We start from the raw sequence: 13,940 nt of genomic DNA, 5'->3' as shown, positions 1-13,940 counted from the left end.
GTGACGGGGCCGACTGGAAGGGAGGGAAGGAGGGGAATACATTTAAAAAAAACAAAAAAAAAACTTCCCGTTCGTTGCCGCCGTCCTCTCCTGCCACCTTGTTTCATGTTCTGGTGTCCCAGCATTTGCTGGGACACCAGAAGAGGCTCCCCAGCAATCCTGGTGCTGCTTACATGCTAAACATAGCATGTAAGCAGCATCAGGATTGGTTTAAGCAGCAGTGACTGCCACTCAGGCACAACCCTGGGGCATGTGCACGTTCTCCAAGACGGTTGTGACCACAGCCGGGCTAGAGAAACCTAAGTGCACGTGTGTTTGAACAGCCGTCTTAGGCCGTCCAAACACACATGCGCAGTTAGTGCACCCGAGGCCCAGCCCCGCCCCTCCCTGCACCTAATGGCTGAGGCAGAAGCCGAAAAATAAAACGAATTTCAAATATTATTTAATTTTCTGCTGCTGGCTCTTCCAGTGGAGTGACACTGTTCCGCCATTGCGGATTAGCCGCCCCTGATAACTAATACTTCTAATTGTCCGGACATCACATAGACATAAAGCTAAATAAACAATGAAGGGACAAAATTTAATATAAAGATTCCTCATATGTGGCAATATCATTTGTCACAAACCTTTCTCTCTTCCCTGATTAGTCTTGTGAGAAAGCTAGTTTGGATTTAAGGAGGTCCTAAATTTAACATTCATGTCTTCACATAGCTTTATATTCCATAATCGTGATTTGATAGTTGTTTAATTGCCTAACTTAAATTACTCAGTCGAACCAAACTTCACTCAGCCCTCATCTAGTAAAATGTTATATACATGGCCTACGTAATGGAGTGTTAAAGCATCCTCACAGTTTTAATGCTCATTTAAGCTATGACCATATAAGGAAATGTGAGTGTATGTCCGTAGTGTGGCTCAAAACAATATTTAAGGCACTGTGAATAATATGTGCACACCTACCTGCATCTGCAGCACAGTTAGGGTGGTGGATTTAAAGAATAGTTATAGTTAAAGAACTATTAACTAATATTCACCCTAGGGCCTCTAACCTTTCAAAGTATTTAATAAAATCATCCTGTGTCCCATATCTACTAATATAAGCACTGTCAATAATATTTGTCATACCTAATTCCATGGACAGCATATTTATGGGAGTAGATTACGGAAGATTACACCAACCTAAACAAGCTACTTTTTTGGAAGCGACAAAGAGTGCAAATTTGAGTCACCATAAATGTCAGAATCATAAAGTGCCTAAGCCTCCATCATTGGCGTTTAGGCTTCAAGTGGGACAGTTAACGGGTTCTTACCTAAATTTTAGGTAGGTCTGCAATAACATTCAAAGGTGTAGTACCAGAATATCAAGGACTAAATGTCATGCTATACAAATATTATAGAGCAAATTTAGATAGGCTAAATATCGATATGGTAGGTATAGGTTTACCTATATTGAACTCCACATCTGCACATTATGACCAGTAAAGTTATATTTACCAATAGATATTTACCTCCTCGATATTTTGGTTGTCGATACTTTTCCTACTATATATGTGTGGCACAGTATTTCTTTAGTTGGTAATGTGATACACAGCCCATGGCAATTATTCGATAAAGTCTTCACACTCTTCATTAATGGAGTCTCCCATTTACCATTTGTGCTAAATCTAAGCCCCAAGTAATTTTAGGAACCTTTTTTAATTAGAATTACATGTGCATATTAAAATGAATCCGACTTCACCAATGAGGGTGAAGGAAGTTCCATTAGTACTCTCCAGTGCCAATTCAGTGCTGGTTTGACCTCAGCCACGGGTGTGCGCGATTCAGCTCAAGGCTGCACCCCTTCAGTTACCACCTCCACAAGGAAGAACACACACTATGAATTCCCTTTTCAGACAATGAATATAACCTGGGTGACAATTTTGCTCATCCCTTGCAGGATGATCCTACAAATACTTACAGGAGACTAGTGGTCTCAATACCTCCTTGGAAATGGCCCTGCTCTCACTCCTGGAATGGCCACAGAGGAATCCGCTTCCTATGTCATCATTTTACATAGGGCAGCCGAAGTACTCGACCTCCAGCTCCCTACCTTGGACGTTAAAACCAATGTATTGTCAGAAGTCCTCCAACTGGGGCAGACATCATCCGAGCCCCTTCTTCCATTTAATGAAGTACTGATGGATACCGTATTGGAGGCTTTGGCCAAATTTAGTTCTGGCCACCCAGTCAATTGCCAAATTAACATAGGCCATCGTCTTGCTCCAGGTGACCCTGTTTTCTCTTGCAGGACCTCTCCTCTGAATGAATGGTGATGCTGTCCCCCACAAACAGGTCTAACCCCAAAACCTTCCCTACCACTCCCTCCAGCCGGGGATCTAAGCAGGGGAAAATGTTTGGGAAACAAATATTTTTCTCTACCAGTTTGGCACTCCAATCAGTTAATGCCAGCTGCTTGCTGGGACGCTATTCCCACGGCCTTTGGGACTTCCTGGTGCAAATCCTCACTGGTGTACCCAAGGATCTCTGATCTGTTCTCACTCAGGTGATTCTAGACGGTTGTTTTGCAGCCAGGCTTATGATACGTTGCAATGCGCCACCATGCATGGCTGCTATCAACTGGGTTCTCAAGCGATATCCAGTTGATGGACATGCCTCTCCTATTTGGGGACAAAGCTGATTCAGCTCTAGAGCATTTTAAAAAGAGCATGGCTAATGCATGCTCTCTGTGCCTGTCTATCCTACTTCGCCAGCTCCTTTGCGGATTTGGCCAAGGTGCCCCATACCAGCAGCCTGTCCAGCCACAACAGGGAACCCAGCAGTTTCGCAGTCAAGGCCATGATGCCCCTGCAACCAAGGTCATCGTGCTGCACAGTCTACCATTCCCCTTGCTGCCCTACCTGCCAAACCTCTTTAGCGTGTCCTTACAGGAGAACAGCCACCCAGTGGGAGGGCAGACTCCATTGATTCTTCCCAGGTTGGCTCTCAATAACAATGGACAAGTGGGCCCTGCGGTCATTCGCAGGGGCTGCGCCTTCCCCTTCTTTTCTTCCCTAGTGATTCTTCCAGTGTCAGTCCAGGCAGGAAGTTCAAGCCCTTCTGGCCAAAGGGGCTGTCAAGAGGGTGCCAGCTCCAGAAGTAGGATGTGGTTGTTATTCCAGCTACTTTCTGGTGCCAATGAAGATGGAATCCTGTGAGGTATTTTAGACCTCCGCACTGTCAACACCTTCCTTCAGAAGGAGAAATTCAAAATGCTCACCTTAGCCCAGGTCTTATCTGCCCTCTACCGTGGAGACTGGATGGTGCGTTGGTCCTATTCCCATACTCCTGTCCTTCAGGCCCACTGGAGATATCTGCGGTTTGTAGTGGGACAGAAGCATTTTCAGTTTCTGGTGCTCCTCTTTAGGCTCACCAGGGCCCCTGTGGTGTTTACGAAAGTGAGGGTGGTGGTGGTGGCAGCACACCTTTTGAGGTCAGGAGTGCCAGCCTTCCCCTAACTTAACGACTGGTTGTTGAAGGTGGGCTTGCCCCAGGCAGTCATCAGCCAGCTCCAGACTACAGAATACCTCCTTCATCCTTGCCAAAGTCACACCTGACTCTTTCCCAGACACTCCTTTTCATTGGAGCCATTCTGGACATGGTTCGGTTTCATGCCTCCCCCCAGGAAAGAGCGTCCAGGACTTTCAGGCTATGGTCCCAATCTTTCAGTCTCAGTCTTAGATGTAATTGAGGTTGACTCTGAGGTTACGGGGGGTGCTGGCATCCTGCTGGTCTAGCATCCAAATGGCATATGCGTGCTCTGCAGTGGGATCTGAAGTCCCAGTGGGCCCAGCATCAAGGGAATGTCTCTGACCAAATTCAGATTTCTGAGCAGGCTGCAAACGATCTGCAGTGGTGGTGAGCCCCGATTGGCCCAGCGGCAGACCCCTACCCCATCCAGAACTGTCAGTGGGGACCGATGCATTGTTTCTGGGTTGGGGAAGTCATCTGGGAGAGCAGGAGATCAGAGGCTTCTGGTCTCCGGTGAAGCCCCAGCTCCGCATCAACCGCCTGAGCTGAGTGCCATCCATTTGGCAAGGAAAGCCTTCCTCCAGTCAATCAAGGGGAGGTAGGTTCAGGTGCTTACTGACACCATCACTGTCATGTATTGCCACAAACAGGGCGGAGTGGGATCTCTGTTCCTATACCAAGGAGCGCTGTGCCTCTGGAAATGTCTGGACTGTTGGGGAATTGTCCTGATGGTGAACGCTCTTTGAACCCCAGGGTGGATAAACTCAGCCATCAGCGCCTGGCTGATCATAAGTGTTGATTGCACCTAGAGCTGGGCCAAGGCCTTTTCTACGAGTGGGGAAGGTCTTGGCTCAATCAATCTATTTGCCACTGCCAAGATCGCGCTTCTGCATGTTGGAGTTTCCAAGGTGTACCTTCCTCAGAGATGCGTTCCTTCTCAAGTAGAACTCTGGATTCCTGTATGCCTTTCCGCCAGTACTACTCCTGCCCTGAGTTCTCAAGAAGGCCAGGACCAACTGGGACCATGTCATTCTAGTGGCTCTGGATTGAGTAGGAGAGTATGGTATCTAGAACTCCTGTACTTGAGCCTATGTCCTCCGCTCAGGTTGCCCTTCCGGGTAGACCTGCTGTCACTGTAACACAGCAAGGTTCCCACACTCAGGCCTGCGCAATCACCACCTTCATGCTTGGAGACTAAGTGGCGGCAGCTCCACACCTTCGACTTCCACCAAAGGAGGTTCACATCATCTTGGTGTCACTCAACGGAAACTGTATACACCTGTTGTTAGTGTGAATTTGCTATGGCACACTCCTAATTGACCCCCTCCTGCCAAGTTATGCCCGGCAAAGCTTTGCTTATCTTTTGGCCCTTTCAGCCTTCTTACAGTTGCCAGATCAACCCTCCTTGTTTAAGTCACCAGTGGTGATGCGATTTTTGAAATGACAATGTGTTTCTCCCTTATTCTTTTGTAATGCCACAATTTGACCTTAATCTGGTCATCACTTATTTGGTGTGCACTTCGTATCTGCTCCTTACTGCTCCTCACATCGGCATTGCATGTTAGTAAACTTCAGGCTCTTTGTGTTAATCCACCATACACTACCTTCTTCTCAGACAAACTGGTACTGCAAACCCAAGAATCCGTACTACCAAAAGTTGTAACTCCATTCCACGTCGGACAAACTATCACCCTGCTGGCATTCTATGCTCCACCTCACCCTCTGAGGAGGGGAGGCTCCATTGTTTGCATCCTAAAAGAATGCTCAGCTTTTACATTGATTGTACCAAGGAACACTGGGTGGATGATCAGCTTATTGTGGGGTTCTCTAGAGTGAAAAAAGGCAAGGCATTGCTGAAAAGGACCATCTGCCACTGGCTAGTAACCTGCATTAAGATTTGCTACGCATTAGCCAAAAAGCAGCCTCCAGAAAATGGTATGTTCATTCTTTGTCTAGACAGTCAGGTTTGCCGGGAGGGGCATGTTGCCTGCTCATTCCTGCTGGACTTTCTAGTTTGAGTCCTTTCACAGACCCAAATCCAAAAAAGCACTGCTGTGGTATGTTTTCAAAAGGTTAGGAATATGCATCTAGAACCCTGGTTTGACTATCACCTCTTTGTGGGGTTCTCTAAACCGAAAACAAAGGCAAGGCAGTGCAGTTGAGGATGATCTGCCACTGGATAGTACTCTGCATTAGGATCTGCTATGTATTAGCCCAAAAGGAGCCTCCAGAAGACTGCATGTTCATTCTACCAGGGTCAAAGCTGTTACCACTGCATTAAGCTGCGGAGTCTGTGCTCTGGACATATGCCAGGGAGCTACTTGGGCATCTAAAGCACTATTGTCTAGAGCGTCTGGTTTGCCATGAGGGGCATGTTGCCTGCTCAGTCCTGCAGGACTTTCTGGTTTGAGTCATTTCATAGACTCATCTCCAAATAAGTACTGCTTTGGTATGTATTCAAGGAATACACAGCTAGTCTCCACCAGAAAAAGGATTACCTAAGGTAAGTAACTTGCTCAATTGAAATATTAACAAGGTAAAGTTATTCCAGTGACCTAATAGTAATAGAGAAAGGATAAGTGAAAAACATATGTAGGAATGTCGGGACCACCAATATTAGTGTGGGTGGACCAGTAGGACAGTCACATCATCGTTAACACAAGGGAAAGAAAACAGGGGTTAGTAGTAGAAAATCCCACTGTGGAAGAGATGTTAAGAAATATCATAGAGGTATTTGAAGGGAGGATAGATAGGCTTAGATAATATGTGCACAGAAGGTGTGCTAAATGAATGAGTACACCCACTGAAGTACAAATCAAGAAGGACACCCTTCGGAGAAGATGTCAGAAAAATGTAGGAAGACATGGTCAAGGTTGTTGTTGTGACTGAACCAGTAGTCAGCTCAGTGGGTTTCGCCTGTAGTAATCACTTAAAAGGCTGATAGGAATTTGCTTAACAGTTTGGTGGACACCTTTACCTTACTCAAAATGGGAAATTACGTTGATGCTAAATGATGCCAGGCACTTTTTTAGTTAGATCTTAGAAACTCATACCACCAAATTATGCTACATCCTGAGAAATCGCTGATGGCCTTTGGTACAATGGAGTGTGTTCATCAATTTAATTGTCTGTCCCTTGGTTCTTGCTTCAACAGTAGGCATCTTCTACTGTAAGATGGCAGATGTGTTTTTGTTAAGTTCGGGGCCTGGTTGTGTTTTTCCGGGATGACAGTCTTGTTTTTAGTAAGACTGTGAGTAATATACCTTTGTCTTGAAGCAAGTTCTAAAGAAGTTGTCTCAGGATTGATACTGCAAAAAACATGTCGTTTTCTTCAAAACAAGATTAAATATTTAGGGTACAGCATTTTTGCTGAGGATGCCAGATCAAAAAGGGATTTAGTAAGAGAGATAACGGATGCCCCAAAACCATGTGATAAAAATGAGATTCGGTCACTCATGGATTTAGTACAATACTATGCCAAATTTGAAAAGACTTTCTGTAAGACTCAAATCCATGAGGGTATTTGTTACATAAGAGGAAGTCATTCAATTGGCCTGAGGAGCAGAAAAGAAGCACTTGAAAATGTGAGTTGAGAGGTAGTTATTGCAACAATTCTTTCATCTTTTGATATAAAGAAAAAACACCATTATTGTAATGGATGCAAGTGTGGTAGAAGTAAGAGTGGTGTTATTGTAGGTGCAAAATGGTTCAGAAAAAACAGTATCTTTGTGCCACATGTTGTTCTTTCACAATTTCTGAGTTATTACTCAGTCATTGAACGAGAGGTTGTTGCATGGGCTATTGATTTCTCCTGAATCTACATGTTGGATTTGAGCCTAGTGATGCACATAGATCACAAACATTGCAACCTGAGGCAACAAATAATATTTTAACATGATTAACTAGATTGGTAGCCTGACTCCAGGGCCACACGTTTTGTGTAGAATACATTCCATGGTGGAATAATAAGTAGACCGACTGCCTTTCTCACCTGATTCTGCCTGATGTTGATTATGGAGGAGATGTGACCACATAAGGAGTTGTAGCATGTGTGAAGGTTGTGTTGTAAGTGTGTGTTATGGCTCTATCTAAGGATGAATGGAGAGTGGCACAGGATAGTAACACAAAAGGATGATGGACGGAGTGTTGAAGCTTTTCAAACACTCACCCCCAGTCACAGATGTGGGTTTAATCCATCGTTCTTTTGCTCACCATGCCACCACAGTTTGCACCCAGCCATATGCATATCTGTCTTGACCCTGTTCCCCATGGGAACAGTCCAGCCCGAACTGCCAAGCCAGGTCCTCCCTGGACCGGAACCAAGCATCCTAGGACCGGTTTCATGGTATCACCCTTCATCAGCTATGCTAGCTTAAATCCAGTGGCACAGTGAGCAAGGGGCCCACGTCTGGGCATACCCTTCCCACTTAGGGCAACTTTAGCAACACAAAAGGATGATGGACGAAGTGTTGAAACTTTTCAAACACTCACCCCCAGTCAAAGATCTGGGTTTAATCCACTGGTCTTTTGCCCACCATGCCACCCCAGTTTGGACCCAGCCATATGCAAATCAGTCTTGACCCTGTTCCCCATGGGAACAGTCCAGCCCGAACTGCCAAGCCAGGTCCTCCCTGGACCAGAAACAAGCATCCTATGACCGGTTTCAGGGTATCACCCTTTATCAGCTAGGCTAGCTTGAATCCAGTGGCACAGTGAAAAGTTTCAACACTCCGTCCATCATTTTATTTGGTTTTGTGATGTTGAGTGGCACAGAATAACATTTTAGAAGACTTATCAAATGTATTGAGAAAGGGAGTACACAGAGAAAGTCGAATCATTGTTGGTGCAAAACTGTATTAGTGCTTTCTGTATTGACAGTTGAGGGTGAAGGTCTGTTGATGCGGGGTGAGAGACTTCTTTCACCTAGCAACTTAAGGACGTGAGAGTGCGAACTTGGTCATGAGGGACAAGTAGGACAAACCTTGCCAATCAGGTGGGTGAAAGAATACGTTTTGTGGCCAGGGAGTTATCAACAAGCGACTAAGGGCCTAATCATGAGTTTGGTGGCCTCCCCACGGGACCGCCAAGTTCACAGACAGTGCACATTCCAACGGTGCTGAGTAGGGGGCCCCTGCACTGCCCATGCATGGGCCACGCTGTAGCCCCCAGCACTGGTTTACTGCCAGATTTTCCATGGCCTTTGCACTGCCTTTGGTAAGTGGGGTTATAATCAGCCAGGCAGTGCTGAGTCCAACCCTGACTACCGTCATCACATTAGGAATGGTGATCCTGGCGGGGACAGCAGTCTTTAGGCGGGTCCGTCCGCCAGGATCGTAATGTAGCATTTGAACCGCCTGGAGTGCGGCAGCCTGACCGTCACTGCGAGTGTTGAGAACCTCGTATTGAGGGTCTAAATGTGGTGGTGGAGTATTCACTATACCACAGTTCCAGGGAACCATTGATGAGATACTGTTTTGATTTCATGGGACCCATTAACTGTTTACCACACAATTTACGGTTTGCTTAGTTCTTGGTTGAAATCCATACCAGATAGTTAGAAGTTGAGTTCATAAGTGAAATAACTAAAAGAAGAATAAGGGTTCACAGAAAGATATTAGCAAGGGAAGAAATTCATGGAATAGAAAGTATCCATTTATCTAAGAGATGGCTTTAGTATGGATGGTGTCACAGACGTGGATAATGACAAAGGGTGCAAAAGTGCCATGATAATGACAAATAAGGAATTTGTGAGTGGGTTAAGAATGGAAGTGCAGAGTGAAATCCCTGAGAGGTCTTGAGATGGAAGGGTTTTTTGTTGGATGCAGCTGATGAGAGACATGCAAGAACAGAAAGCTATGGATGGGCAAGGCGAGCGAACCATGGAGCAGGAGTCAGAAAAATACCTGTTTGATCAACCACTGTGTAGTAACATTCTTTTTTTTTCTTTGCTGTTTTCTTGTTTGATAGGTCTACTCAAGAAATTACATTGTATCTAGGAATGCATTATGTTCTTAATATTTTCAGTTATTTACTATGTGAAAATATATGCATTGTGTTAATTATAAAAGGAGAAGGGATTTTCTATAAACTTCATATACCCTCACCGACCCCTCCCCTTGAGATTTGCGGCGGCCACCGCTGCACATAGGCATTGCTGCGCGTTCTCTAGTGTGTCGTATTCACGCCTGCACAATTTGTGTGGCAAGAAAAGTGCAGTTATCAATTTTTTTGTTGTTGCTGCTTTTAATATGGAGAGTGATGACTCCTGACGTGCACGTGCCAAGCTCTGCCTGGCTGCCGGCTGCTAGCTTCCTCCAGGGCCTCTACCGACCCTTGTTCCAGGTAAGTGCGGCCTGGAATAGTCATAAGAGTTAGCAGGGATGTAGGTGTGAGCGATTTCTCGGGTTCTCTTACTCCTTGCCCGGCAGTCTGCTGCAAAGCGGCCCGCTCACCAAGGGTTGTGAGCACCTACCTGAATCATTGGATATATTTGGGTGTGCAAATGGGCGCCTGGGGGGTCCTAATTCCATGTTCTGATTCATAGACCTGAGATAATCAGATTTTTACCATCACAAATTGCTCTCCTCGAGAAGAAAATTTCGGAGTTTGGCAGATTTGTTGCTATGACTGCACAGCGTCTCCTCCGCCCCCTGCTCTTCTGCCGAGCTCACATTTTGCTCAGTGACGTCTCAGTAGTGCTTTGAGTGTGCAAGTTACAATCCTTGTAATAAAACTGAGAGGGACACATACCTGCTGCAGAAATATGCATCTCATTTGCATGGTTCCAATCCCAGTGAGAACTTTGTGCAATAATATATTTATTTATTTTGGGTCATGCTAACCTAAAAGCCATAGGTGTCTATCTGAGTGAGATACCTCAGTGGGTTTATGTGTCTACTGTAGAGATCAATGAGGCGTTTGCAGGGAACAGGCTTAACTCTCCCGCAGATACGCCACCAGTTTAATGTGTCCGCCTCAAAAATGTGTTTGTAACCTGCACACAGACTGCAATCTCTGTGTGACTGCTCAGAAAGGAACTCATCTATTAAAGGATTGTGGGCACACCCTTCAGCCCACAGCTCCTGCTGAGGTGGCTAAGGTGGTTATGCACTTGCTAAATAATCTTTGTTTAACCAGCAGGTTGCAATCCCTACAGTGTCTGCTAAGCTTTGACCCTTCAGAGGGTGGGTGATTCGAGTCCCCCGGATTTTGGGAATACTAGTTACTAATGACTGAAGCCCAAAATCTGTTTAGGGTGTGTGCCCTACAAAACTAGTAACACATACAGGTTAGTAAGCCACAAAGCGGTTTATGAGCCTGTTTCAAAGAGCAGCCCGTGCACTACGGATGACACACCCTTTCACTTACTGTAAATTGATTCAAGTTGTACTGTGACACATACTAGTACAGGGGAAGACATAAGAACAGGCTGCTGCCTCTGAAAGATTAGGGGAGATAGCGCAGAGGCAGATATGTGTTTCCATCAGCTTTTCATCCATCAACACAAATGCTGATGCAGACACACACATGCGCACACACAAAAGAGTGAAAGTAACATCACATCAGCAGTATGTCCATACTTAGGGCAACATGCAGCTCACAGCCATAATCCGGAAACGTGCATCGGTAGCGTGAGAAGTATGCTCCCATTTAATCTCGGATGATCATGCTTTGTTTCTTGTGTACACAGAACAATGTTCCTAGCTCTGCAACCCACACAAGTCACACAGACGTAGCTGCATCGGAATCATGCAGCCCTCTGTGACAACCCCCCTCTCGCCGTCCCCGCATCAGCAGCATTAACGTGTCGGAGGTTTGAAGAAAACACAGTGGATTCAATTCACAGCACCTTTTGAAAAGTCTGTCCTACTCCTGAACATTTTCTCTACAGTTGGGAGGAAATGATCAACTTTTATAAGACATACTAAAATCCGAAAGCACTGGAAATCCAGGCCATTCGGATTCTCATCCTCGTCCGCACTTAAAGCAGAATGCCTACAGCATGGCGGAAAAGTGCACATTTCTGTTTTTTTCCTTTGCAAAAAGTTCTCACTGTGGTAAACCCCACTTACCCTACAATACCTCGGGAAAAACGGTTACCCTCAAACCCCTGCCACACTTATTTTACAAGGCTTTCCTGGATCGCCATGTAGAATGCCTCTGAATGCCCTCAGAACTACATCTATGAGTGTCTGATGCATTTTGTGTTTGCAGTCCCTCTGGCCCACCTTCCCTTTCCCCGCTGCTACCTCTGAACCTAAAACAGGAGAGAATCCCCTTACACAGAGCTCTGCAGTAAGAGGTGGGTGCACACATGTTAACTGCACTACCCCTTCTCCGAACAACGACCACACTCCTGGCAAGGGCACGAAACCAGCATCACACTTCTACAGCAAGCACACTACCTCTCTTGGCAAAAACACAGATCACACTCCTGCCAAAGGACCATCAAACTTCTGTCAAAGGCATAACTCTTGTATGAAACCGGCAGAGAATATACAGATATGAGGTTCCATGCTATTGGTTTTGACAAGGTTGGTTTCAGTCCTTGGAACCTTATAAACTGCCAGTGCGAACATTTTGGTTTTGCCAATACATTTTGCCGATATTCTGCTACATCGGTAAAAAAAAAAAAAATGGAAAGAAAAAGCTAGGATGTTTATTTACGCATACGTCATGATACTGCGACGTCCCAGCACAATGATGTATGTACTCATGTACGTCACCATTCATGACTGTGCGTGTGGCATGATGTGGCCACCATTTTCTTTATTTACCGTTCAACAGTGTCTTTTTAAGTGCTCTCGTGGATGGAACTTTTGTTTTACAGCTGAGAGTAGTTTGACTTTTAAGGGCCTTGTTTGTAATATCATTGTTATAGACCTGCTACCCCTGAACATGTGTAATACACTACCCCCTCTAGGGGCTAAGTATATGGTTACACAGCATTATTTAATGCCATTTTATTTTTTTGTGGTTATGCTCTCGGGGGGTTAACTATATAGCTATATGACCTTGTTTCTTATAAATGCTACTTTCATTGTGGTGTCCTCCAGGGACTGTTCTGAGCATTACAGTCATAGCAACATATAAAAATATTTGCGGCACACGGGAACTTGCCCATAATGCTTTGCAGAGCATTACATTGACAAAACATTTTTTGCTTATAACTCAGCTTGTGGTGGTTCTAGGACAATCGAACCACCGCCAAAACGTGCAGCACAACATGCTCTTTCTATCTGCATCAATTCTGGGACCCTACACTATGTTAGTGGGGACTCCAAAATAATTTTCTCCTGCTTTTTTCATGGTGTTATGCCCTTTAGGGGCTAACCATATGATCACATGACCATGTTTCTTAGATATGAAATTATTGTTATGGTGTTTTATGCATTATAGTTTAATGCCAAAAGTTTATATCTAATAAATGTTTATATGATAATTGTATATGTTTTAATAATTACAATTATGACCATGATTCAGGCCAACTTAACATCTTTATTACACTATGACTGATTGAACAGTCTTGATATGTTTGGGTGACCCTTCCAGTTTATTTCTCCTCTGTGTCTGTCTTGTGTCTGTTTTGGGAGAATTGTGTTAGCCAGCCAGTAACTCTGATGGTGGGGTGGTGATAGCGGTATTTTTTATTTTTGCTTCATATAGAGGAAGAAGGTCAATGGAAGTGCTTTAGTTATATGCAGAGCCACTAAAATTATATGGCAGGAAAAAATGAAATTACGAGGCAGGGTTGACCACTTTATGTGGCAAGAAAAGTCCAGTTATTTATTTACAATGCCAATGGCTCTAATTCAACAAAATGCGCTACCTATTGCATTGCAAATGCTTGTTTACAATGTGTTTACATTAGTTTCCACAGTTTTTCTTTTTAAACACTTTTAAAGACCCGGATTAATTATTTGTTGTGTTTTTAAAAGGCTGTTGAAAGCATGTGGGTGCAGGCTCACAGAGAAGTTGCTGGAGGGTGCACCGACAGAGGACACATTGGTTCAGAAGGAAAAGATGGCAGGTAAGCTACTGGCCAAATAGCCAAAATACTCTTTGAACTGCCTCCTGAAATTCAGTGATTTGCTTCCACTGGTCCATGCATATGTCTGCAGGCCAGAGAGCACTCATCTCAGCCACATTGTTAAGGGTCAAAGATATGACCGTTTGAGTGAACAATACTGGTGGAAAATCATGCAAGGGAGAAAAATGTTTTGCATTTTGTACCAGTCAAAAATCAATAATATTAATTTTGCCAAATATAAAAAGTAAATAATGGGGATTCCTATAATTGGCTCTGATTTAGTGATGAAGAAAATAAAATCCTGCTTATGGATGGTGTCTGCCCTTCTCCCTTAGCTTTAACGTAGTCTAAAATATTAGGATGCCCACCAAACGGAATTCTTAAAGCTTGTACCAAGGAAGTA

The 13,940-nt window shown here is 44.6% G+C and overlaps 1 protein-coding gene across 2 annotated transcripts in view; it reads left to right on the top strand.

Moving 5' to 3' along the window:
• Positions 1 to 13,940, top strand: part of FLCN (folliculin) — a 168,066-nt gene that overhangs the window by 45,931 nt on the left and 108,195 nt on the right. For both annotated transcript variants that reach the window (XM_069210059.1, XM_069210060.1), the window contains exon 6: positions 13,446 to 13,537. In XM_069210059.1, coding sequence (XP_069066160.1) covers positions 13,446 to 13,537 — 92 coding nt within the window. The remainder of the gene's footprint in view (positions 1 to 13,445; positions 13,538 to 13,940) is intronic.

The sequence above is a fragment of the Pleurodeles waltl genome, chromosome 10 (assembly GCF_031143425.1).
Source record: "Pleurodeles waltl isolate 20211129_DDA chromosome 10, aPleWal1.hap1.20221129, whole genome shotgun sequence".
In the NCBI taxonomy this organism is placed as follows: Eukaryota; Metazoa; Chordata; class Amphibia; order Caudata; family Salamandridae; genus Pleurodeles; species Pleurodeles waltl.
This window is presented reverse-complemented; position numbering and strand designations above follow the sequence as displayed.